At 45.3% G+C, this 24450-nt stretch overlaps 1 protein-coding gene across 1 annotated transcript in view; it reads left to right on the top strand.

Annotated features, from left to right (window-relative positions):
- Positions 1-24450, top strand: part of AHCYL1 (adenosylhomocysteinase like 1) — a 707570-nt gene that overhangs the window by 224599 nt on the left and 458521 nt on the right. The window contains exon 5 of the mRNA XM_073615883.1: positions 15500-15602. Within this exon, the coding sequence (XP_073471984.1) occupies positions 15500-15602 (103 nt within the window). The remainder of the gene's footprint in view (positions 1-15499; positions 15603-24450) is intronic.

Here is a 24450-nt window from a genome sequence, read left to right as displayed (position 1 = left end):
GTCTATCATTTCTGATTCCTTTAGCAGTTCCCCTGAACGCCTTCCGCACATAACTGTCGCTGGAAGCATTCTCGCAGAGAACTGCGAGACCACTTTCTGCAAAAGTAACCAACATTGCAGTAACCAATTTTTATCAACATTGCTTAACATCGCCTGTACCACGTGTCTCCACTGATTGGTACTACGCAGTACCAGGTCGCCCATCTGCGGTGGATACATGCAGGTATACAGCGGAAAGATTTTCACCAATTCCAACAACATCTCAGTTATTTCTAGACATGCCACATCTAAACACAGAACTCTAGGGACTTTTCCCTTACTAACGACGTGGAGGGGCTCATTTGCTAAGGCTTGAGAGGCTGAGACACTCAAAGAGACCTCCACCTCAGAGGCCACTGACAAAACTTGCGGCTCCCAATGAGCACCGCTAAATGCATGTGTCACACTCATTGTGTCATTTTCAGCAACACTGAGCCCTTCCAAGTCCCTATCCATTATCCCATCATCCTGGCACTCAACATGACTCATCTCTTTTGCTGTGGACAAAACTTCTGCTATATATGCGCCCTTTTCCGATCCTTCCGCCTGGAGGGGGTTAAGTTCTGCAACAGCCAACGCACCTGTGTCTACTGGCTTTGCAGCCTCTCCATTTGTCACAGCAGCAATAGTGTCCAGCTTACTATTACCTTCAGAAATTTCTTTCCACCACGCTATCACCTTAATGGCGAGACTATCCCAGTCTATCCTGTCTGTGCTCCAGTCATCAGCACTCTGTAGTACTGCTCCCTCTGCCCATGGAGACACAGGTGGACAGAGTGGTTTAGCAGCAGACAATCTGCACCAGTCACTGTCAACCACATCAGATTGTGATAATACATACTCCCTCATTTGAGCTATTTTCCCATTGTTTTCCACCTGAGCAGTATCAGAGCTGTCCTGGAGCCCCGCCGGCTCCAACACTGGGAGTCCTCCTGCGATTTCCTGGGACAACTCTGCTGCACTACCTGTGGTTACCATGGGAGACACCAAACCATCAACATTGTCAGTAATACACTTTTCAACATCATCATTACTTTTGAATACATCACAATAAGTACATGTATCATCAGCCATAGACATAGCAGTGTTATAAGCTTTAACAGGCTGTTTTTGGTCAGAACACACAGCACCCCGCGTAACGCTCAGCACACCACCCTTCCTCTCCAAAGGCATTCTTTTGCCCACTAGGGCGGCTCCACAGTTGTCCTGGGAAACCATGTGCCTCACCACTGCGGGCTCCTGGGAGGTTTCCCTGGGCATCTCTGTAGCACCTGTCACTAGGGAACCTGGCACACAAACTGTATTGGTCACCCCTAGGTTACCACTTCCAGCACTCTGGTGGATTACACCAGGTACATACAGAGTCCAGTCTTTTTGAGTTCTTAACCTTGCTGCAGGTTGAGCTTCAACCTGTGTCTCCCCACTACTCGGGGTAGCAAACTGCAGCAAGTCCATTTTTACCACTTCTGCTGATCTCCCAGCCGGATATACTCCCACTTCACTGGGATCAGTCCCGCAAACTGCAACAGTCTTACCATAATCTGTAGCAGGTAACTCTGGCTTCATTTGAGTACGTTGTCTATCCTTTATCGCACTTTTACTGACTAACTCTCCCTGGTGGCCATGGGATGAAACTGCAGCAGCCACTTCTGACTCCTTAGCACCCCCTGCAGGCACAACAGGTACTTCCTCACTGTTGCCAGAGGTGACTGAAAATAGGTTTGCACAAAAATCTGGGCTTGCAGACAAAGACTTCTGCCCAGTAACCACATCTCCAGGCATGTTCCATAACCTGGGACAAGAAAAAATTTCATGCCCCAGTTGACCACATTCCAGGCATGGTACATTTTTACACATATCTTTAATGGGATGCCGCTCCACATCTCCACTGTATCTCCTCCTTCCGGTTAACACCCGATCCCTTGTTGCTAAGGGAGATGGCACTCTTCCAGCTGTACTTTGCTGACTCTCCCAAAAGCAGCGACTTTGCGCTCCTTGAAGCATTGTTGCTTTAAACATGCCACGATCCTCTGTCGGCAATACGTTTCTCGCGTAGTCCACAGACTTGACATCACTGCCGTTGCTACGGGCAACCACATACTTGTCAAACTTCTGATAAGCCTTTTGGACACTCCTGGGACTTAAATCAGGCTTTCTAAACATTGTTGCAGACCTCTGTCTGGCCGTGTCGCCTTGTATTGGAGACTGAGACAAAGGGCACTTGGAGATAACATGCCCCCACTCTCTGCACCGAAAACAGCGCTCTTGCTTCAGAGCCTTGACAGGGCTTCCCAAATTGCATCCTCTTGTAAGCTTGGGACTTTGCACCTTAATAGCTGGCCTGCTTGCACCAGCGTTGCCAGGGGCAACAGCATGCACTTCCCCTTTAAGTGTAGCAAAAAACAGTCTGCAATATTCTCCGGCAGGCTCAAACTCTTGCTTCATCTCTGCAGTCACTCCACCACACTTTTGCGCTTTCCAGCAAAAAATGAAGCACTGTTACTTTAAAGCAAGTTGCTTTTCACTTCATGCAAGCTTTCCTCACCTGCACAGTGCACACACAGATTGTGCTGTCTCATGCACACAAACACAGTTCATCAATTTAACTTCTGCGCAATGCAGTTTGCCTGGCTGCCACACACCGCTAGCAGCAATTCCTGAAATGACTCACTACTGGCGCAGAGACCCGGACTTCACCGTCTGTCTGCCCGCATTCGAACACCACTTGTAATGTTTGGGGTATTTAGCTCAAGCGATAAATGCGTTTTTAGTGCAGTGAGTCCACCTCAGACAGGCATTATAGTTAAGGGCCTGGTAGCCCACGTTTATTAAACCGAAAAACAAAAGCAAAAAGGTCCATTCAGGATTCCCACGCAGGGGTTTAACTTCATTAAGCACTCCAAAAATAAGGAAAACATACCAAGCCACCTGGCTCTCTTGTCAGCAGTTCCTCTGCTTGCTCTCAACAGATTTGGCAATTCTTTACAGCCCCCTGGACTCACTGGCTTCCTCAGTCTCCCCGACTCTCAAGGCTGGCCAGCCTTTCCCAGTCCCTGGGCAAAGAATCCCCTTTTCATCGGCTGCAGACTCCCACAGGGCAGACCACTCTCCAGACACAGGTCTGTCTTCACACAGCAGTAGCAACAAGCTGCACACACTCCACCTTCCTCCACCCTCTGCTCTCACTAGCCCCTCGTTATATGGGCTGTGTGCACCTGGGCACACAACCTGCTGGCTCTCCATAAGACATGGACACAGGGTTAGAGATCCCATCCCTTTTCCCAGTGACAGGGACTATTACAGTATACTTTATGTGGGTTGGAGAAGAAGGAATATATGTTATAATAAGACGCTATCCACTATTCTCACTTCTGCCATTGTCTGGGAAATCCTCTTTCTTGTACTTGAGATATCTTCTTTGGGTATCAAGGGAACATTGAGATCCCCTCCCATAATCAACTGTCCTTCTGTGAACTCCGTGAGTTTATCTAGTGTATTTTTAAAAAAAGGTTTTGTATATTAGGAAGCCAAAGTTACTCCAATCCCTCCAATTGTTCCTTTAAGGAATAAATACCTTCCTTTTTATGTCTATCCGGGAGTCTGTGTGATTCCACTGTACTTTATTTGATATCATCATATATACTCCCCTGGTTTTAGAGTCGGGATTAGAGGCATGGTACACTGATGGATAGCTTCTGTCTCTAAGCAGAGGGAGATTATTTTCTCTAAAAATGTGTTTCTTGGATAAATGCAATATCTATTCGCAACCTCTTTAATTCCTGGAGCAATATACGTCGCTTTTCAGGGATATTTAATCCCTTTACATTAAAGGACATTATAGAGAGGGTTTCCATCCTCCCCCGCCAAACCCTAAATCCAGGGTGTATATCGGGAGGTGAACTTCTGACTCCCAGAGGGTGGGGAACCCTCTAAACGAGAGAGGAGAGAGAGTGAAAAAAAAAACCCCTATTAACCTATGTACAATCAAATCGGTCGCTTAAATGCGGCCCCCCGAGAGTCCCTAAAGCAACTCTGCTTTTCAGCACTCTGATCCTGCAGTTGTATGAGTGCTGGCCTATTTAGGTGGAAGTAGTTAAACATGACTGCTCTAGGCCAAGCTTCCAGATAGACTCCATCAGTTTAATAAGATAACGGGCTTCGCAAACACCATATAACGAGAGAAAAAAACTAAAAAAAAATCTAAAGGAAATAACACAATCTGTGGCAGCTATCCAGATTCGATTCCGCAATGCATCACGATTACTACCCAAGTGCCCATGGTTTTCAACTTTTCATCAGAAAAATAAATTCAAGCAGTCAGAAATTAAAGAAATATATTTATTTGTATGTGCTATTTAAACAAATTACACAAAGTTTTATTTGTGCAGCGGTCTTTTAAAACGCAACTTTTTGTGGAAAAAGACACTTTCATTAATTAAAATTGCGCACACTCGTGGAATGGCGACAAACCACGGTACTTAAAAATATCCATAGCTGACGCTTTAAAAAAATGAACTGTTACCAGGTTAGAGTTACAGAGGAGGTCTGGTCTAGTGCTTGAATTATTGCTCTTGTGGGTTGCCTTGCCTGCACGGAGTGCATGCATTACATGTCACTCGAGACGAGACATCCAGGTTCTTCCAGTTCTAACGCTAGAGATTTATTGGCACTCTTGAAAAAGTAATTATGGCGGTCTCTAATTAAGGAGGACAAGTATTAATCATGCTGATTTAACCTTATATGCTACGACCATTAATCTCCAAAGGAGCCTTTCTTACGCAGATTTTTAATGGCTTCTCATATTTTGCGTTTATTACGTACAAGGCATTTGAGGATCAGTTAATTTGCTCCAGTTATGAATCCCGGAAGCACATCAGAGTTAAAGATTTATGAAAGCAAAGCAGCAGTGGGTCAACTTAAAAAGAGGAACTACAAGCTTTTAATTTATTTCCTATTCACCTACTATTCGGGATATCCTATTTTATAATATCATAATCCCGAATAGTAGGTGAAAAGGAAACAAATCAAAAGCCTGTAGTTCCTCTTTTTAGGTTGACCCACTGCTGCTTTGCTTTCATAAATCTTTAACCCTTATGTGCTTCCAGGCTTCATAACTGGAGCAAATTAACTGATCCTCAGATTACAAGTACTATGTTGTCTGTGACAGACAGTCAGTGTCTCTTCTCTTGTATGTGTACCTGTCCTGATGATGATGACGACTACTGTCTCCTCTCCTGCTGCCTGTGTGATGAGGACACTGCAAGCAAGCCTGGCTTGCTCGGGTCTCTCTCCCAGTCCTGACTCCTGCAGCTGCTGCATGTGACTTGTGATGATGACTTGTGATGGGCGGCAGACGGTCTCCCCTGGCCTGTGTACAGCAGTGACTGCCATTGCCAGTACGGTGACTCTGTGACTGGCACTGGCCAAGGAGGAAAGATGAGCCTGAGCTCTGGGGACCGGAGTCGGGGAACACATGTCTCCTCCTGAACTTCTCCTCTCCTAGTCTCAAGTCGGACTCGCGACACACGCCACAGGGCGGCTGGGGATGACGTCAGCAGGAGGCGGGGAAAAACATTGTGAAAGCTTTGGCCATTTACGGCTTCACTCGGAGATGGGGCATGGCACGGCGCGTGGATGACGTAATCATTAATTGATTTCTTAAAGTCTTAAAGCTGTAGCATCTGCCGCATCGTGGATGGCTGAATCCCGATGCATCGATGTTACAATTAATTTCCACACCCCTACTGGATTGGCAAAGCCATTCTCCATATCCCCTAATATCTCCGCTTCCATCCCTTACTTTCGCTTCTATTATATTGTTGAAATTTACCCCCCATCTGGGAGGTCCATATTAATCCTTTATTTGTGGGCTTGAATTTCCCTAGTTCTTAAACAGAGCCTTGGCCCGATAATACAAGGGAAAGTACATTGATGGGGTTATCATTGGTAGGAAGGAAAAAAGGAGAAAAAAAGGGGGGTAGGGACTCGTAAGAAAAAAAAGAAACAAAAGAGATTTGTGTAAACTTTTTTGAAAAAACTTTTCCCCTCTTGGGAATTATGAGAAAAAAAACAATCCCCTCAAACCAATTCTCCACAAAAAAAAAAGGAAAAAAAACCCTGTCATATTTTATGTCTCATAGGAAATTGGTGATCAAATATTTTCTCTTTCTCTTTCTTTTCTCCTCCTTCCTCTTCCTCCCCCCTCCCTCCACCCCCCTCATCTTATTAATCATATTCCAAAAAAGGGTGGTTTAACTTAAAGTAAAAAATGTGTAAGTGATGGAAACCAAGACCATGTATCCATCTCATTATTAAAGTTTTTAAGAAATGTATCTTAATGTGGTCCAATTGTCATCTATCTGTAACCTACCCTCCCTCCCCCTCCATCCCCCTCCATCCCCATAGTCTTAACCACTAAATCTAATTCTGTCTCACCTTTCCCACCTCTCACTTACACTATCGCACTCTCTATCTCTCACTTTCATCTCCTCCATTCGTTCCCTATGACCTACCACTATTATCCACCCAACCCCCCCCCCAATGACAATACCCTTATCCTCTGCTCATCCCCTCCCTTCCTCCCGTCCATCCACAACACCTCCACCATCTCTTCTCCCTCAGTCTCCATACATTCCACTTATATATAAATTTGACTGATATCAATGTTCATATGTCCTCCCAGATCTCATCATAGGGAGCCCCTATTTGGCTCTTCTTCTCCCTCCATCTTAATAGAGCATGTACTTCTGAATACCATCCGACTTTGTCTCCTATCTCATATTGAGGAGGAGGTGGCTTCTACCTTCAAGGCTTTTTCTGCAAGCTCATTTCAGACGCAAAGACACCAGCCACTTCCGCCAATAATTCAGATCAGGTGCCTTTATCTCCTGTCCCTGCAGCTTCAGGTATTAGCGAGGTTTTGGCCAGTAGAGAACAGAGTCCTACTTTGGTGGTTCCAGACCCCTCAGACTCGGAGTCAGAGACAGAGGCGGTCCAACCTGAATCCAGTAGGAACACAAAATTTAAGTTGTCAATTAAAGAGGTTGAGGGCCTGCTTGGGGCAATTTATGATGCCTTAGAGATCCAGGAGGAAGAAACACAACTCTCACATCATAATATGATGTATCGGAGTTTATGCAAAAAAGTGAAGGTGTTTCTGGTACATCAGGGGATTTCTGATATGATTCAAAAAGAATGGTCTGAGCTGGGTAAAAAGCCCTTCTCAAATAATTGAAAACAGGTTCCATTTTGATGAGGGTCCTGATACGGTCTTGAATAAGTGCCAGAAGCTGGACGCCCCATTGTCTAGAGTTTTGAAGCATTCTGATCTGGCCTTCAAAGACATGGGGCATCTCACCGATGCCATGGACAGAAGAGGATATATTATTCTAAAGAGGTCCTGGGATGTTTCCATGGCAAATTTTAGGACCTGCACTGGCAACAACTTGTGTTGCCAGAAATGTCAAATATTGAATCTCAGCTTTAGGATCATCACGTGGCAGGTACACTGAGGGAGGAGTTGTTAGAATTCTTTCCAACTTTTTTTAAGGCAGTAGGTTTTAATAGTCTCCTAGGACAGTAGTATTGTTTGTGGCTGCTAGATCTATATGGCTGAAGACCTGGTCAGGGGAGACCTCCAAACTGTGTTTATGCAGTGTTACTTTTTCGGTAGATCTACTTTTTGGCCCAGACCTGGCTTTAGAAAGGACTGTGGAAAGAAAAAAGTCCTTTTGTATTAAGAAAAAGACCTTCCCTAAAAAGCCTTTTCAGCCTCATAGGGAACAGACTACAGAAAACAGGGAGGCCAGACCCAAGAAGCATTGGACAGGCCATAAGGGGAAACCAAAGGAGGTAGTCACTAGACTTCCAAAAGACAAGGCAGAGGCTCAGACCTTACCCCTGTTAATCTGAGAATTGGTGGATCAGAATGTGTTGGTACCCGTTCTGGCCCAAGATCAAGGAAAAGGATTTTACTTGCACATATTTGATCAAGAAAGTACTGTTTAGTAAAAAATCGCTGTCGATCCATGACCAAATGTTAAAGGGTCTGGGAGAACAGAGGAAGAAGGTCTTTCCAGTTCATAAAGTCCTGGTGGAAGCCATTAAAAAAAAATGGCAAGATCCAGAAAGGAAGCCTTTATTTTCTAGGACCCTATAACACAGATTTCCCTTTTGCGGAGGATGAAGCTGCAGTCTGGAACAAATTACCTAGGTTGGACGCAGCTTTCTCTGAAGCCTGCCATGGCAGTCACAGTGGTGGCTCGCAACATGGAGCACTGGCTGACGCACATAAAGGCGCATATATAATCTGGAACTTCAAAAGAAACAAAACTGTCTTCTTTTCCTATGCTCTTAAAGTGGGTAGCGTACATCACAGATGCCTCATCGGAGTCTGTTTGCATGTTCGCAAGGTCTTCCGCCCTGGCCAACTTGGCCAGAAGAGCGCTCTGGGTGAAAACCTGGCAGGGAGACAATGCATCCAAGATAAAACTTTGTGGAGTACCCTTCACAGGTGATTTACTTTTTGGTTCAGATTTGAAGGCCGTTCTTGATCGGACGGCCGACAAAAAGAAGGCCTTTCCCATTAAAAGGAAGCTTGGGGTACAGCCTAAGAAGAAAGCTTGCCCACAAAATAATTTTGGGGTCCCAAGGGTGGAGACTCAGAAAAAAGCTTGGGGCCACAAGGGCAGGGGGTGTGGGGGAGTGATTTTTCACCCTCCTAAACAGCCCTGAAAGACCCAATAACGGTCGATCACGGTGGGAGGAAGACTGGGGGCTTTTCTCCCACAGTGGGAATCTGTCACCTCCAATCAATTCATCCTAGGAATTGTAAGGAGGGGGTACAGGCTGGAATTTTCATGTCATCCCCCACACAGGCTTCTAGTCACAGACCTCAAGATGTTCAGAGAAGGCGACGGATCTTTTTTCTTCCCTGGAGGAAATGGAACAGCAGGAACTAGTGACGCAGGTTAAGGCGGGGGAGATAGGCAGAGGGTTCTATTCCCACGTCTTTGTGGTATGGAAACCCTCAGGGAAGTTCAGGCTCCTTTATAAACCAGAAACCACTCAATCGTTTGATCACCTACAGAAGATTCCGTATGGACTCTATCTTCTCCGTGAAGGCGCTGCTCCCTCCGGACTGCTACATGGTGTCCATAGACTTAAGAGACGCTTACCTGCACATTTCCATCGCAGAAGGCAGTCGGAGGTTTCTCAGGTTAGCAGTGAGGTCCAGGGAGAAGACGGTCCATCTGCAATTCTGAGCTCTTCCCTTTGGCCTATACTCTTTCCCCCTGCATATTCACAGAAGTCATGGTGGAGACCCTGGTTTTTCTGCAACTCTGAAGAATTGCATACCTGGACGATCTGCTCCTCTTTGCTCCTTTACAGGAGCAGTTGGTCCAGGACCTGCAGGAGGCAAGAAGAGTACTGAAAAATCCTAGGTTGGCTCCTGAATCTAAAAAAATCCAACCTAGTTCCATCCTAGAGGGTCAACTTCCTAGGCTACATCTTGGATTCAATCCAGCAGAGGGTTTTTCTCCCTCGAGAAAAAAGTCAAAAAGTAGACAAGGCAATGGCAGCTCTGCAGGGCAATCGCCAGATCTCAATAAGATAGGCCCTGACAGCCTTAGGCCTGCTGATGGCTGCCCTTCCAGCCAGACGGTGGGCAAGCCTACACTTTCGCCCTTTACAGTGGTTCATTCTAAGGACTTGGGACCACAGTAAGAGTTCTCTGGACTCAGCGGTTCTAGTACCAGTGCGGCTAAAGAGATCCCTATGGTGGTGGAGAAAGACGGCAAACTTATCCCACGGCCTGGAATGGGTGTTGCCAGTTTCCAAAATTGTTACAACAGACGCAAGCAGCACTGGTTGGGGAGCACACCTAGGCTCAAGACTGTTGCAGGGTTCCTGGAGAGTCGAGAACGCAAGGAGGTCCTCGAATTAGAGGGAGTTGAGGGCTATTGCTCTAGCTCTCAAAGTCTTCCAGTGTGAGCTCCAGGGACAACATGTGCAGGTTCGCTCAGACAACTCTTCGGCAGTTGCCTACATCAACCGTCAGGGGGGCACCAGGAGCATTTCCTTGTGGGTCTTGACGGAAGCAATTTTCAAGTGAGCCGAAGTCACAGTGCTTTCCCTCTCAGCGGTACATCTAAAGGGAGAGTTAAACCAGCTGGCAGACTTCCTTAGCAGGAGGATGTTAAAGGAGGGCGACTGGGTCTTGAGTCAGGACACCTACAATTTGATCACTCAAAAGTGGGGGTCCCATGTGTTGACCTCTTCGCTTCAAGGGAAAATGCGAAAATGCCCGCTTCTTAGTTATAGTTACATAGTAGGTGAGGTTGAAGAAAGACAGTCCAAGTCCAACCTATGTGTGTGATATGTCGGTATTACATTGTATATCCCTGTATATGTTGCGGTCGTCCAGGTGCTTATCTAATAGTTTTTTGAAACTATCGATTCTCCCCGCTGAGACCACCGCCTGTGGAAGGGAATTCCACATCCTTGCCACTCTTACAGTAAAGAACCCTCTACGTAGTTTAAGGTTAAACCTCTTTTCTTCTAATTTTAATGAGTGGCCACGTGTCTTGTTAAACTCCCTTCCACAAAAAAGTTTTATCCCTATTGTGGTGTCACCAGTACGGTATTTATGAATTGAAATCATATCCCCTCTCAAGCGTCTCTTCTCTAAAGAGAATAAGTTCAGTGCTCGCAACCTTACCTCATAACTAATATCCTCCAGACCCTTTATTAGCTTAGTTGCCCTTCTTTGTACTCCATTTCCAGTACATCCTTCCTGAGGACTGTTGCCCATAACTGGACAGCATACTCTAGGTGCGGCCGGACCAGAGTCTTGTAGAGCGGGAGAATTATCGTTTTATCTCTGGAGTTGATCCCCTTTTTAATGCATGCCAATATTCTGTTTGCTTTGTTAGCAGCAGCTTGGCATTGCATGCCATTGAGCCTATCATCTACTAGGACCCCCAGGTCCTTTTCCATCCTAGATTCCCCCAGAAGTTCTCCCCCAGTGTATAGATTGCACTCATATTTTTGCCACCCAAATACATTATTTTACATTTTTCTACATTAAACCTCATTTGACATGTAGTTGCCCACCCCATTAATTGGTTCAGATCTTTTTGCAAGGTTTCCACATCCTGGGGAGAAGTTATTGCCCTGCTTAGATTTGTATCATCCGCAAATACAGAGATTTAACTGTTTACCCCATCCTCCAGGTCGTTTATGAACAAAATAAACAGGATTGGTCCCAGCACAGAACCCTGGGGGACCCCACTACCCCACCTGTTGTTCTCACTTAACAAGTGGGATGGGGCAATAGGGGTAGACGCACTCTCTGAGATGGCATTTTACAAAGTGTTATGCCCCCCCTCCTCCTGCACTGTTGCCCGTAGTCCTGAGAAAATTCCAGACAGAGGACACGACCCTGATCCTAATAGCGCCACACTGGCCCAGCAGGCTGTGGTTTTCCATCCTACAGGATATGGCCGTGGAGCACCACTGGGTATTACTGGTCAGGGAAGACCTCCTCTATCAAGATCCGATCTGTTGTCCCCAGGTGGAATCTAGCAGCCTGGCTACTGAGGAGGAAATACTGAAGGGTAAGTGTTTCTCGGACCAATTAGTGGCGACCCTTCTAAATTGCAGGAAAAAGGAGAAGTGCACTATTTATTTAAAAGTTTAGAAAAAGTTTAATGCTTGGTGTGCAGAGAGCTCCTTTAACATACACAGCCTAATAGCAGTACTGGCCCTTAGTACACTTAAAGGTCGGGTTTCTGCTCTAAGCATTTTTTTGGAACAGCTAGCAGTGAACCACTGGATATCTAGGTTCTTTTAAAGCATTAGGGAGACAGAGACCAGTTAGCTGCCACCCTTTTGCAATGTGGGATCTTTCCCAGGTGTTGCAAGCTCTTATCAGGGTTCCCTTTGAGCCTATAGAGTCTTGTGCAGTGAAATGGCTAACTCTCAAGACTGTTTGTTTTTTTTTTTTTTTTTTTTTTGTAGCGATCACTTCCGCAAGGAGGGTTAGTGAGCTGGAAGCCCTCTCGATTAGGGCACCTTTTTTTCAGATTTTTCTGGATCGAGTAGTTTTTAAAACCGATCCGGCCTTTAGGGGGTGCGAGAGGTTGGTGGAGATGACTCCGTTATTTTGAGCAAATGAAGAGACATAGATTTGTAACATTTGTCCGAGGTTAGATCAAGGTCCTAGGAGAAAAGGGTAGCAACATTAGACTTTAATAATGACTGCAGTTGTAGAATGTGAAGGGGTGGGTGTTACTTGGCTTTACGTGGTGAAGCATCAAGGGTCTTTCTTGCAATGGCCCATAGAACTAGGGTAGAGAAAAGGTTCAAGAAGGATGGGAAATCCAAGGAGACCAAGAGGAAGTGAATTTGTCAAGATGTGCTTTGGCAAACATAAATTGGAGCAGGGCATGTTCGTTCAGAACGTGAACAGTGGTTGCAACATCAGGGGGTAGAAAGATACATTTTTGAACCCCACACACCTTAAAAAATGTGTTAATGATCCCCGGGGTTCCTTATCATACAAAGATTTCAACTTCCTCGTTGATCCTGTCCCATAAATTCCAACCCAGCACCATCAGCATCGACAATGGGTCACAGATCTAAGGAAGAAAATCTAAACCCAACATGTATTTAAATTACCATCCATAGCAGCACCAAGATGTAACAGATTGCTACAGAAAAGCAAACAAATTAATTGTTTAACCCCTTCCTGCCACTGCCTCCCAGCCCTTTAGGATGTTCTTAGCGCCAGGAGGCGGGTATTCTGATCATGTGACCACTGTGATTGGCAGTCACACGATCGGAAAGCTCCCGATCGCAAGTATGCATCAGGAGCTTTCCGGTTCCCGATGGTAACTGTACAAGCAAGGACAAGAGCAGAGAAGCCACTGCTGGGCCCGAGGAGAGAAAAAGCCCCCGCAGTCCTGACGTAACCCCCAGTCCCGAAGGGTCCATGAACGCCTGCCAACCAAGAATTAGGTGGAGCACACCATCTGGGTCCTGACCCCATCAGCCCCCATAAGGGTACAGTGTGGGCAACCACCAACAACCCATTGGATGAGTCAAAATGTATGTACATGCACAATGCAACATTCAAAATAACACAGAAACAAAAGAAAAAATGTAAACGCAAAAAAGTGGTACAGGCATATTTAATACGATTATCAATACAGCATCTCGCATAAACCAGCCACATGTACTGCATATAACATACATATCCAAAGCCCTACATATGTATACACATTGTATGTCACAGCAAATCCGGTGACATGTATACGCCTATCATGTCACTATGAGTTTGGCAAGGAAACAACCAATCTAATTTATTTATTGACCTAAGGCCAACGTACGTAATCCCAAGCATTTGCATGTTAAAGAAAGGGCTTAAATGTAAGTATCTCATTAAGTCCTAGCAATCTAATGGCATTAAGGCTTTGTATGCAATGGGTCTCTATTTGGAGTACAATTTTATCATGATTGCCCCTCAGCGCCGGTTCACATTAGAAGCGGCACGACTTGCAGGTCGCCTCACCGAGGCGACCTGCACACGACTGCCGCGGCGACTTGCAAGACGACTTCTGTATAGAAGTCTATGCAAGTCGCCCCCAAAGTAGTACAGGAACCTTTCTTCTAAGTCGGAGCGACTTGCGTCGCTCCGATTAGAACGGTTCCATTGTACAGAACGGGAGGCGACTTGTCAGGCGGCTAGGTCGCCTGACAAGTCGCCCCCGTGTGAACCGGCTCTCATGCGTGCAATTATAAAAAAAATTGTACTCCAGATGGAGACTCATTGGATACAATGCCTTAATGCTATTAGATTGCCAGGACTTGAGATGCTTAATTATAATCCCTTTCTTTGATATGTAAGGGTGTTTGGGGTTACATGGCTGAATAATTGTCACCAGTGTTAAGGGCACAGGATATTGTTGATAGCAGCTTTTAATTACATAAAATGTTACAAAGCCACTACGTTTCTATTGTTTACTTTTCAGTGACTTTCAGTCACTTATGTAAATTACTTATGTTAAAGTACATCCCACCCCCTCTAACTAACTGCTGGTATGAAAGAAAAAGAAAAAATGCCCATTTTACTTAACGCATGACTTTCTATGAATTTTTTTTTTCTCCCGCTCTGCCCGCACTGGGTTAACTGCTTGTTTTTTTTAGGGGCACACTGAAAGGCTATACTTACCCAAGCCTCAAAAAAGCGTGCTCCCCCATGTCCAGCGGTGGACTGTTACTGCTGTTCTCAAGTCCAGAGATGGTCAGTGGTCGCGATGACATCAGGAACAGTCCATTCACAAGACTGCTAGCATGTGGGGGACCAGTCTTGCGCTTGGAGGATTGGCGGATTAAGTTAGTATATCTCCGCTCTGAAATCCCCTAGACCAGGAGTGTCCAAACTTTTTTCAAAGAGGGCCAGATTTGATGAAGTGAACATGGGTGAGGGCCGACCATTAATGTTCGGTCTAAGTGTGTTTGTCTGAGCACTAATACACTGCCCAACAAGAATTCTCTTGCCTTTGTGGCTGTGTGTGGTGAAGAGATGAGCTTGGGCGTGTTATTTTGATATACAGTATGTATCGGAGTTTAACGCGCACCTTCACTTTAAGAGGGAAGTTTCAGGAAACAAACGTAAATTTAAAATAAAGAAATGTGAAGCAAAATAGGGGTCAGTGCCCATCTGCAGCCCCACCGCTGCCATGAATGCAGCCCCACCTTTGCCATGAATGCACCTTACCATTGCCATGAATGCAGCACCCCCATTTCCATGAATGCAGCACCACCATTGCAGCACCCCCATTGCCATTAATGCAGACTCACCATTGCAGCACCCCCATTGCCATTAATGCAGACTCACCATTGCCATCAGTGCATCCTTAGCCATGCCCATCTGCAGCCTTGGAGGGGAGAGGGAGGGGACGAGACGAGTGCCGTACACACAGGAGTATTTTCTGTTTACAAGGCAGCCTCTTTTAATACAAAGTCCTGCCTACTATGATGGACAGAACAGTCGTCCAGTGGCAGCGCAGGAGACGGGACTTCCTATTACAGAGGAAAAGCAGGAAATACTCATATGTGTACGGCACTCATCCCCGCCCCCTCTCTGTCCCCTCCAAGGCAGCCAGCAAATATATCTTTTTTGGCCCCCGGCTCGAGGATTGATTGGGGGCCTCAAAAGATATACATATCCAATTTACCAGGCAGGTAATTGGCCTGCGGGCCGGACTTTGGACATGCCTGCCCTAGACAAAAATGAGCAGTTAATCCATGCAGTGCAGGCACAGCCCCTGCATTATTTAAATTTCGTTATTTTCCATATTGATACATGCTACTTTATTATGTAATATTGTTTTAAGATTGTAAATAATACATTGTCCCCTGAGGTTCCATTTTATTAACATTAACATATTTACAGGTGCTTATTGAGACTTTGTGTGCCCTTGGAGCTCAATGTCGTTGGTCAGCTTGCAACATCTACTCCACTCAGAATGAAGTTGCAGCTGCCTTAGCTGAATCAGGTGAGAGATTTGGTCCTGTATATACAGTGCCTTGAAAAAGTATCATACCCCTTGAAATGTTTTACATTTTGTCATGTTGCAACCAAAAACGTAAATGTATTTTATTGGGATTTTATGTGATAGGCCAACAAAAAGTGGCACATAATGGGGAAGTGGAAGGAAAATGATAAATGGTTTTCAAGATTTGTTACAAATATCTGAAAGGCACTGGCGTGCATTTGTAATCAGCCCCCATTCTTCTTTACAAAATAGCTCAAGCTCTGTCAGATTGGATGGAGAGCATCTGTAAACAGCAATTTCAAAGTCTTGCCACAGATTCTCATTTGGGTTTAGGTCTGGACTTTGACTGGACCATTCTAACACATGAATATGCTTTGATCTAAACCATTCCATTGTAGCTCTGGCTGTATGTTTAGGGTCGTTGTCCTGCTGGAAGGACAACCTCTGCCCCAGTCTCAAGTCTTTTGCAGACTCTAACTGGTTTTCATCTAAGATTGCCCTGTATTTGGCTTCATCCATCTTCCTATTAACTCTGACCACCTCACCTGTCCCTGCTGAAGAAAAGCATGATGCTGCCACCACCATATTTGCAGTGTTAATTTTCCGCCACACATAGCGTTTTGCTTTTAGGCCAAAAAGTTTAATTTTGGTCTCATGTGACCAGAGCACCTTCTTTCACATGTTTGCTGTGTCCTCCACATGACTTGCAAACTGTGAGAAAAAGACATCTTATGGCTTTCTTTCAACAATGGCTTTCTTCTTGCCACTCTTCCATAAAAGCCAGATTTGTGGAGTGCACGACCTATAGTTGTCCTGTGGACAGATTCTCCCACCTGAGCTGTGGATCTCTGCAGCTCCTCCAGAGTAACCATGAGCCTCTTGGCTGCTTCTCTGATTTAATACTCTCCATGCCCGGCCTGTCAGTTTAGGTGGACGGCCATGTCTTGGTAGCTTTGCAGTTGTGCCATACTCTTTCCATTTTCAGATGATGGATTGGACAGTTACATTAAGTTTATGTCTATGAGTCAATATTTGCAGTGTTGATCCTTCTTTTTCAAGACCTCTGCAATTTGCTCTGGCATGCTGTCAATCAACTTCTGGGCCACATCCTGACTGATGGCAATCCATTCTTGCATTATCAATGCTTGAAGTTTGTCGGAATTTTTTAATTTTTTTCACTGCCTCTTGTGAACTTGTGGTCAATCCTCAATGGGGTTAAGGTCTGGGGAGTTACCTGGCCATGGACCCAAAATTTCGATGTTTTGTTCCCCAGGCCACTTGGTTATCACTTTTGCCTTATGGCAAGGTGCTCCATCATGCTGGAGAAGGCCTTGTTCATCATGGATGGGTTGGGAGAAGTTGCTCTTGGAGGATGTTTTTGTACTATTCTTTATTCATGGCTGTGTTCTTGGGCAAAATTGTGAATGAGCCCACTCCCTTGAATGAGAAGCAACCCCACACATGGATGCTTTACTGTTGACATGACATAGGACTTAAGGTAACACTTGCCTTTTCTTCTCTGGACATGTTTTTTTCAGATGCGGAAAGGGGATTCAGCATTTCAGTCCCTGTAGCTTTTGCAGAATATCAGATTGTCCCTGATGTTTTTCCTGGAGAAAAGTGGCTTTTTTGCTGCTTTTTTGACAGCAGGCCATCCTCCAAAAGTCTTTACCTCACTGTGCGTGCAGATGCACACCTGCCTACTGCCATTCCTGAGCAAGCTCTGCACTGGTGGTGCCCCGATCCTGCAGCTGAAACACCTGTAGCAGATGGTCCTGGCGCTTGCTGGACTTTTTTGGGTGCTCTGAAGCCTTCCTTGCAAAAATTGAACTTCTCTCCTTGAAGTTCTTGATGATCCGATAAATGGTTGATTTAGGTGTAATATTAGTAGCAGCAATATCCTTGCCTGTGAATCCTTTTTTGTGGAAAGCAATGATGACTGGACGTGTTTCCTTGTAGGTAACCATGTTCAACAAAGGAAGAACAATGATTTCAAGCACCACCCTCCTTTTAAAGCTTTCAGTCTGTTATTCTAACTCAATCAGCATTGCAGAGTGATTTCCAGCCTTGTCCTAGTCAACACTGACACCTGCGTTAACGAGAGAATCACTGACATGTCAGCTGGTCCTTTTGTGGGAGGGCTGAAATGCAGTGGAAATGTTTTTTTTTTAATTTTTTGGGGGATTAAGTTCATTTTCATGGCAAAGGGGGGACTTTTCAATTAATTTCAATTCATCTGATCACTCTTCATAACATTCTGGAGTATAGGCAAATTGCCATCAAAACTGAGGCAGCAGACTTCGTGAAAGTTAATATTTGTGTCATTCTCAAAACGAGCGGGCGGTGGTATTTCTTCCTGATCCCCCAAGAGTCTATTCCACATTTTCACAGCTCTGACTGTGAAGAAGCCTTTCCCTATTTGGAGGTTAAATCTTTTTTCCTCCAGACGTTAAGTGTCCCCCCTTGTTCTCTGTGATGACCTTAAAGGGAATAACTGAACACCAAGTTCACTATATGGATCACTTCTGTTTTTATACATGTTGATCATATCCACCCTTAATCTTCTCGAGAATAAATTTAGTTCAGCTAATCTTTCCTCAAAGCTGAGCTCCTCTATGCCTCTTATCAATGTGGTTGCCCTGCTCTGCACCTACTCCAGTTCTCGGATATCCTTTTTGTGAACTGGTGCCCAAAACTGAACTGCATATTCTAAATGAGGTCTTACTAATGATTTGTACAGGGGCACAATTATGTCTCTCTCTCTCTCTCTCTCTCTGCAGTCCATACCTCTTTTAATACAAGAAAGGATTTTGCTCGCTTTGCATTGCATGGCATTATTAATAGGATTGTACTGATACCGAGCACTTGCACGAGTACTTCTCCATTACCTCATCCAATGAAATTAATGGGCTCAAATCACACTGCAAAGAATTGCATGCGATTTGAACAGGAATATGATGCGATACCTCTCTGAATTGCATGCGATTTCCCCACTGCTTTTGTGAACTCAGACTTGTCATAGTGATTGCAGCCTGGATTCACACAGGAGCAGTCCCGCTTGTGATTTCGAACAGGATTTGCACCACATTTCCTTTCAAATGCATGTGATTCTTTGTAGTGTGATTTGAGCGCATCCATTTTGTATAGGCTCAAATCACACTGCAAAGGTATTGCTACTCCGGTATCAGTGAGTACTTGAGCACAAGTATTGGTACTCGTACTCGTTGGTTGATAAATAAACGGTATTGATGCAACCCTAGTTGTTAAGCTTATGATCTACCAGAGCACCCAGATCCTTCTCCCCCATGGATTTCCCCAGTATGTATGATGCATGCATATATTTAGCCCACAAGTACATAACTTTTCATTTGTCGACATTAAGGCTGGGTTCACATATATGCGGTGCCGGACACCACCTGTGATTCCGATTGCACCGCTTTCCTATTCAAATCACATGTGATTCGATGCAGTGCGATTTTAAACCCTTTCATTTTGTATGGGCTCAATTTGCACCGCACCCATGCAAACTAATTCTTGCAATGGCACTGCATTTTGTGATCTGTTTTGGGGTGTCATTAAATTAACATTGACACTGGTGGCAGATTGCATGAATGGAGTGCGATTTCAGTGCAGTGGGGGAAACGCTCGGGATGCGCTGCTTTTCCCGCACTGCATATATGTGAACCAAGCCTTAGCCTCATTTGCCACATAGTCGCCCAATTAAATGGTGTATTGAGGTCAGCTGGTAAGGTGGAGACATCCTGTAAGGATGTATTCCTCTACGAACCTTATTCCAGCTTACACACGGTCGGACTTTACGGCAGACTTTACCCGGCGGACGGGATTTCGTTGGACAATTCGATCGTGTGTGGGCTCCAGCGGACTTTGTTTTCTCAAAAGTTGGACGGACTTAGATTTGAAACATGTTTCAAATCTATACGACGGACTCGAGTCCGGTCGAAAAGTCCGCTCGTCTGTATGCTAGTTCGACGGACAAAAAGCCACGCTAGGGCAGCTATTGGCTACTGGCTATGAACTTCCTTATTTTAGTCCGGTCGTACGCCATCACGTACGAATTCGACGGACTTTGGTGGATTGTGTGTAGGCAAGTCCGTCGTAAAGTACGTCGTAAAGTCCGACCGTGTGTACGCGGCATTAGTGTCATCTGCAAAGACTGAAATGGTACTTTTAATCCCAGACCCTATATCATTTATAAGTATATTAAAACAGTGTCCCAAAACTGAACCTCATGGTACTCCACTAACAACCCTAGACCATTCAGAGTGTGAATCATTAACCTCTGAATACAGTCTTTTAGCCAGTTTTCTATCCATTTACAAACTGATTTTTTTTTCCAAGCCTGTAGACCTTACCTTGCACATTAGCTGTGTGTGTGGAGAACAAAGTCAAGCATTCTTTCAAAAGCCAAGTGTACTATATCCACGCTCACTCCTTTGTCTAAGGTTTTGCTTACCTCCTCATAAAATAAAATCAGATTTGTTTTGACAACTTCTGTCTTTTATGAATCTATGCTGTCTATTGCTTATAAAATCAGATTTGTTTTGACAACTTCTGTCTTTTATGAATCTATGCTTAAATATTAAAAATCAGGGGAAAATCGTGGGTGCGTGTTATAGGCCGATCCCTGACGATTTCTGTGTCATCGGAGCGATTGCGGCAATTGCCGCGGTCGCCGCCGACATACACAGCCGTGGGTAGATTCAAAAATGGCGCAGAGACTGCAGGGAGCCGAGATACACATACTCGAGTGTTCTCGGCTTTTTCCGGCGCCGCCGTCACGCCCAGTCCCGCCCCTGGACCTGTGTTATGTCCATCATAGGGCGGGACTGGGCGTGACTGTGAGCGGCGCCGAAAAAAGCCGAGAACACTCGGGTATGTGTATCTCGGCTCTCGGATCCGAGATACACATACCCGAGTGTTCTCGGCTTTTTTCGGCGCCGCTCACAGTCACGCCCAGTCCCGCCCTATGATGGACATAACACAGGTCCAGGGGCGGGACTGGGCGTGACGGCGGCGCCGGAAAAAGCCGAGAACACTCGAGTATGTGTATCTCGGCTCCCTGCAGTCTCTGCGCCATTTTTTGAATCTACACCGAGTGCACAAAGCTGCACTGACATGGCTGAACTGGGGCAGACCTGCACTAACGAAGCTGCACTGGGGCAAGGCTGCACTGGGGCAAGGCTGCACTGACAAGGCTGCACTGGGGCAAGGCTGCACTGACAAGGCTGCACTGGGGCAAAGCTTCACTGACAAGGCTGCACTGGGGCAAAGCTTCACTGACAAGGCTGCACTGGGGCAAAGCTTCACTGACAAGGCTGCACTGGGGCAAAGCTTCACTGACAAGGCTGCACTGGGGCAAAGCTTCACTGACAAGGCTGCACTGGGGCAAAGCTTCACTGACATGGCTGCACTGGGGCAAAGCTGCACTGACATGGCTGCACTGGGGCAAAGCTGCACTGACAAGGCTGCACTGACAAAGCTGCACTGACACTGAAAAGGCTGCAGATGGACAGATAAGGCTGCATTGATGGGCATTTTAATGTAAGTTTTTTTTTCCTTAAACTTCCCTCCTAAAAATTTTTTTTCCTTAAAATTCTCTCCTAAACTTGGGGTGCGTGTTATACGCCGCGCGTGTTATACGCCGATAAATACGGTACATTTATTGCAAATTGATGCCAATCACAACATAGAAATGGGAAAAAAGGGTTGCTTTTATTCCCAATCTATGTTGTGATTGGCATCAATGTGCACTAAATTTATATACTTTTTCTACAAAACTGTTTGTGGCCCATTTAAAGTCCCAACTTGAGAAACCTATCTTTTACATTAACACTGGGTGGCCTGTAACAAACTCCCAATGATTCATTTTGTAGTACTTACACCCATATACAGTTCCACCCATAATGCTTCAGCCTCATCACACTCTCTATCAACTAGGTTCTCTTTCACACTTGGTTTTAGATCACTTCCCACATAAAGACCGACACCATCACCTTTTTTTTTTTCGTGAAGAATGAAGCAAAGATTCAGCAATACAAATTAAATCATAGTTCTCTACATGCACCAAAGCTTCTAACTCAATAATTTTATATTCATATAGTCCTGTACTGTATCACATGTTAACACATTTAAGTACGTCAAAATCCTTTTTTTAATTTTTGTATGTAATTAGAGGGTTTTTATAATTTAACCGGTTTGGTGCCGAAAGTTTCCTTCAAAATATACAGCAGCTAATTGAGATGTTAAAAAAACGGAAAATTGTATACTCACCTTTCCGTAATTTTCCTTTCCTGGCGCATCTTCATGGCAGCACACACTGGGTTGTGACTCCGCCTCCACAACTTGACAGGATTGGACTAGCTATAAAATTTGAAGAGAGATGACCCCCACCATTCTCTGTATATATCATCTTAAGAAATAACTCGCCAGTCGGGAGGGTGCAAAAAATTAAGGTTTTATTATTCTAAAGAGCTGTGGAATTGGCTTTAATAATGGATCTACCAAAGCCTGCTGTTGTAAGCTGAGCAGAGTCAATTTTGTAGTGGGAAGCAAATGTATGCTTGGACTACCAGGTCGCTGCTTTACAGATTACTTCAGCAGTATGCTGCCCATGAAGTTGCCACTGCCCTGGTTGAGTGCGCCCTGATGCCTTCTGGGATTACTAATTGCTGAGTAGAGTATGCCTTTTTGATGGTGCTAACCAGCCAGGATGCGATTGTTCGAGAAGTTGCTGGGTGACCCCTCCTAGGTCCATGTGGGATTATGAGAAGAGCATCCGACTTTCTGAAGGAAGCTGTGGCTTCCAGATATTTGTTAATGACAGTTTTGACATCTAATTCATAAGGCTCGCCTTGGTCGTTTGTAAAGGATGGAAGGGTGATATCTTGATTATAATGAAAGGAGGATGATACTTTGGGAGTGAAAAGTTCCGAGGGCCTCAATACCACTGATATCAGTAGTGCTCTAAGTTCTGAAACTCTTCTCACAGATGTGATGGCGATAAGGAAGGTCAACTTCAAGGTCAGGTTCCAAATTGAAATAGACTCAACTGGAAAAAACGGAGGTTTTGATAATGCGTCAAGCACTGTAGAGAGATCCCATGCCGGAAATGTGGGTCTTCTTGGGGGTCTGATTTTTAGGCAAGCTTTCATGAACTGGATCACCAGAGGGTGAAGAGCCCATCTAATGCCTGTTTTAGCTGATAGGGCAGAAACCTGGACTTTAAGGGTACTTGAGCTCAATCCTTTATTGATACCCAACTGAAGGAATTCCAGAACTTGCGGTGGCTCTGGTGATACTGGGTTCCAATTTTTTTGTTGGGCCAGTGAACAAAACCTATTCCAGACTTGCTAGTATGTTTTGTTGGTGGTGATTTTTCTTACCTGTAAAAGAGTTGAGACTAACTCCTGCAAGCAACCTTGCTCTAGCAACCAAGTCCTTTCAATTACCATGCTGTCAAGTGTAATCTCTCTGGTGCTGGGTGTAGGAATCGACCCTGAGATAGGAGGTCTGCTGTTACCGGAAGAGGCAGTGGTTGTAGGCTGAGCTGTAGTAGGGTTGTGAACCAAGGCCTCCCTGGCCAAAGAGGAATCACTGCTATTACCGTGGCTGATGATCTCCGAAGCCTGGATAAGAACCTCGCTATTAGGGGGACTGGTGGAAAAATGTAACTTAGCTTGAAATTCCATGGATGGGTCAGACAATCCACTCCCTCGGCTGACGGGAAAGCTGCCCTTGCCAGAAATCTCCGACATTTGGTGTTCGCCGGGGTAGCTGCTAGGTCGATCTCCGGTATTCCCCAAGTTCTTGAAAGGAGGGAAAAAGCCTGATGGCCCAATGACCACTCGTTGTTTGAGAGATGTTCCCTGCCTAAATAGTCGGCCAGCATATTCTGAGCTGCTGGGACATACACTGCTTTCAGGTCTATTCGATGTACTTGTGCCCAATCCATGATGGGGCGAACTTCCTCCATTAATGTGCGACTCCTCATACCCACTTGCCTCTGAATGTATGCTACAGCAACTCTGTTGTCCATCTGAATTACAACGTTCTTCCCTGCCAGGTATGGAGTGAAGGCCAGGAGAGCCTGAAAGGCTGCTCTGAGTTCCAGTATATTTGATACTATACCATGAGCTTGAAACCTCCACTGCCCCTAGGCTGCTAGATCGTGGTAATGCGCTCCCCATCCTTTCTGGCTGGCGTCTGAAGTGACCACCTCTGGCTGTGGAGGAACTATAGGTTTGTACCTCTTGAGGTTGCTGGACCGTGTCCACCACCACATCGATTGCTTCACATAGCTGTGTATGTAGATTGTCTGAAGCATTGAGACTCCATTCCACTGCCTCAGAAAGGAATTCTGCAAGATTCTCGTGTGCCATTGGGACCACTGGATCATGGGCAGGGTTGCAGACATGGAACCGAGGATACTCATACACACTCTGGCTCGTAGGCGTGTTGCTGAGATTACCCTCTGAATTTTCTGGATCAGAGGAATGATCTTCTCCTGAGGAAGCTGTACTCTGTTCTGGATGGTGTCTAGTTGCGCCCCCAGAAATACAATCTTCTGTGTGGGCTGAACTTTGCTTTTCTGCCAGTTCACTAGCCACCCGAAACCTTGCAGGGTTGAAAGTAAGACTTCTCGGTGTTGAATCAGGACGTGGCGACTTTCTGCTAGAAGAAGTATGTCATCCAATTAATGGTGTATTCTTAGACCTCTCTCTCTAAGGTATGCGATGAGGGGTAGAAGAATTTTGGTGAAGGTCCTTGGGGCCGACGAGATGCCGAAGGGTAGACACTGGAACTGGAAGTGATGCTGGTTGATTAAAAA

The sequence above is a fragment of the Aquarana catesbeiana genome, linkage group LG02, assembly GCF_042186555.1.
Source record: "Aquarana catesbeiana isolate 2022-GZ linkage group LG02, ASM4218655v1, whole genome shotgun sequence".
Lineage (NCBI taxonomy): Eukaryota > Metazoa > Chordata > Amphibia > Anura > Ranidae > Aquarana > Aquarana catesbeiana.
The sequence above is the reverse complement of the archived record's forward strand: the minus strand, read 5'-3'. Positions and strand labels throughout refer to the sequence as shown.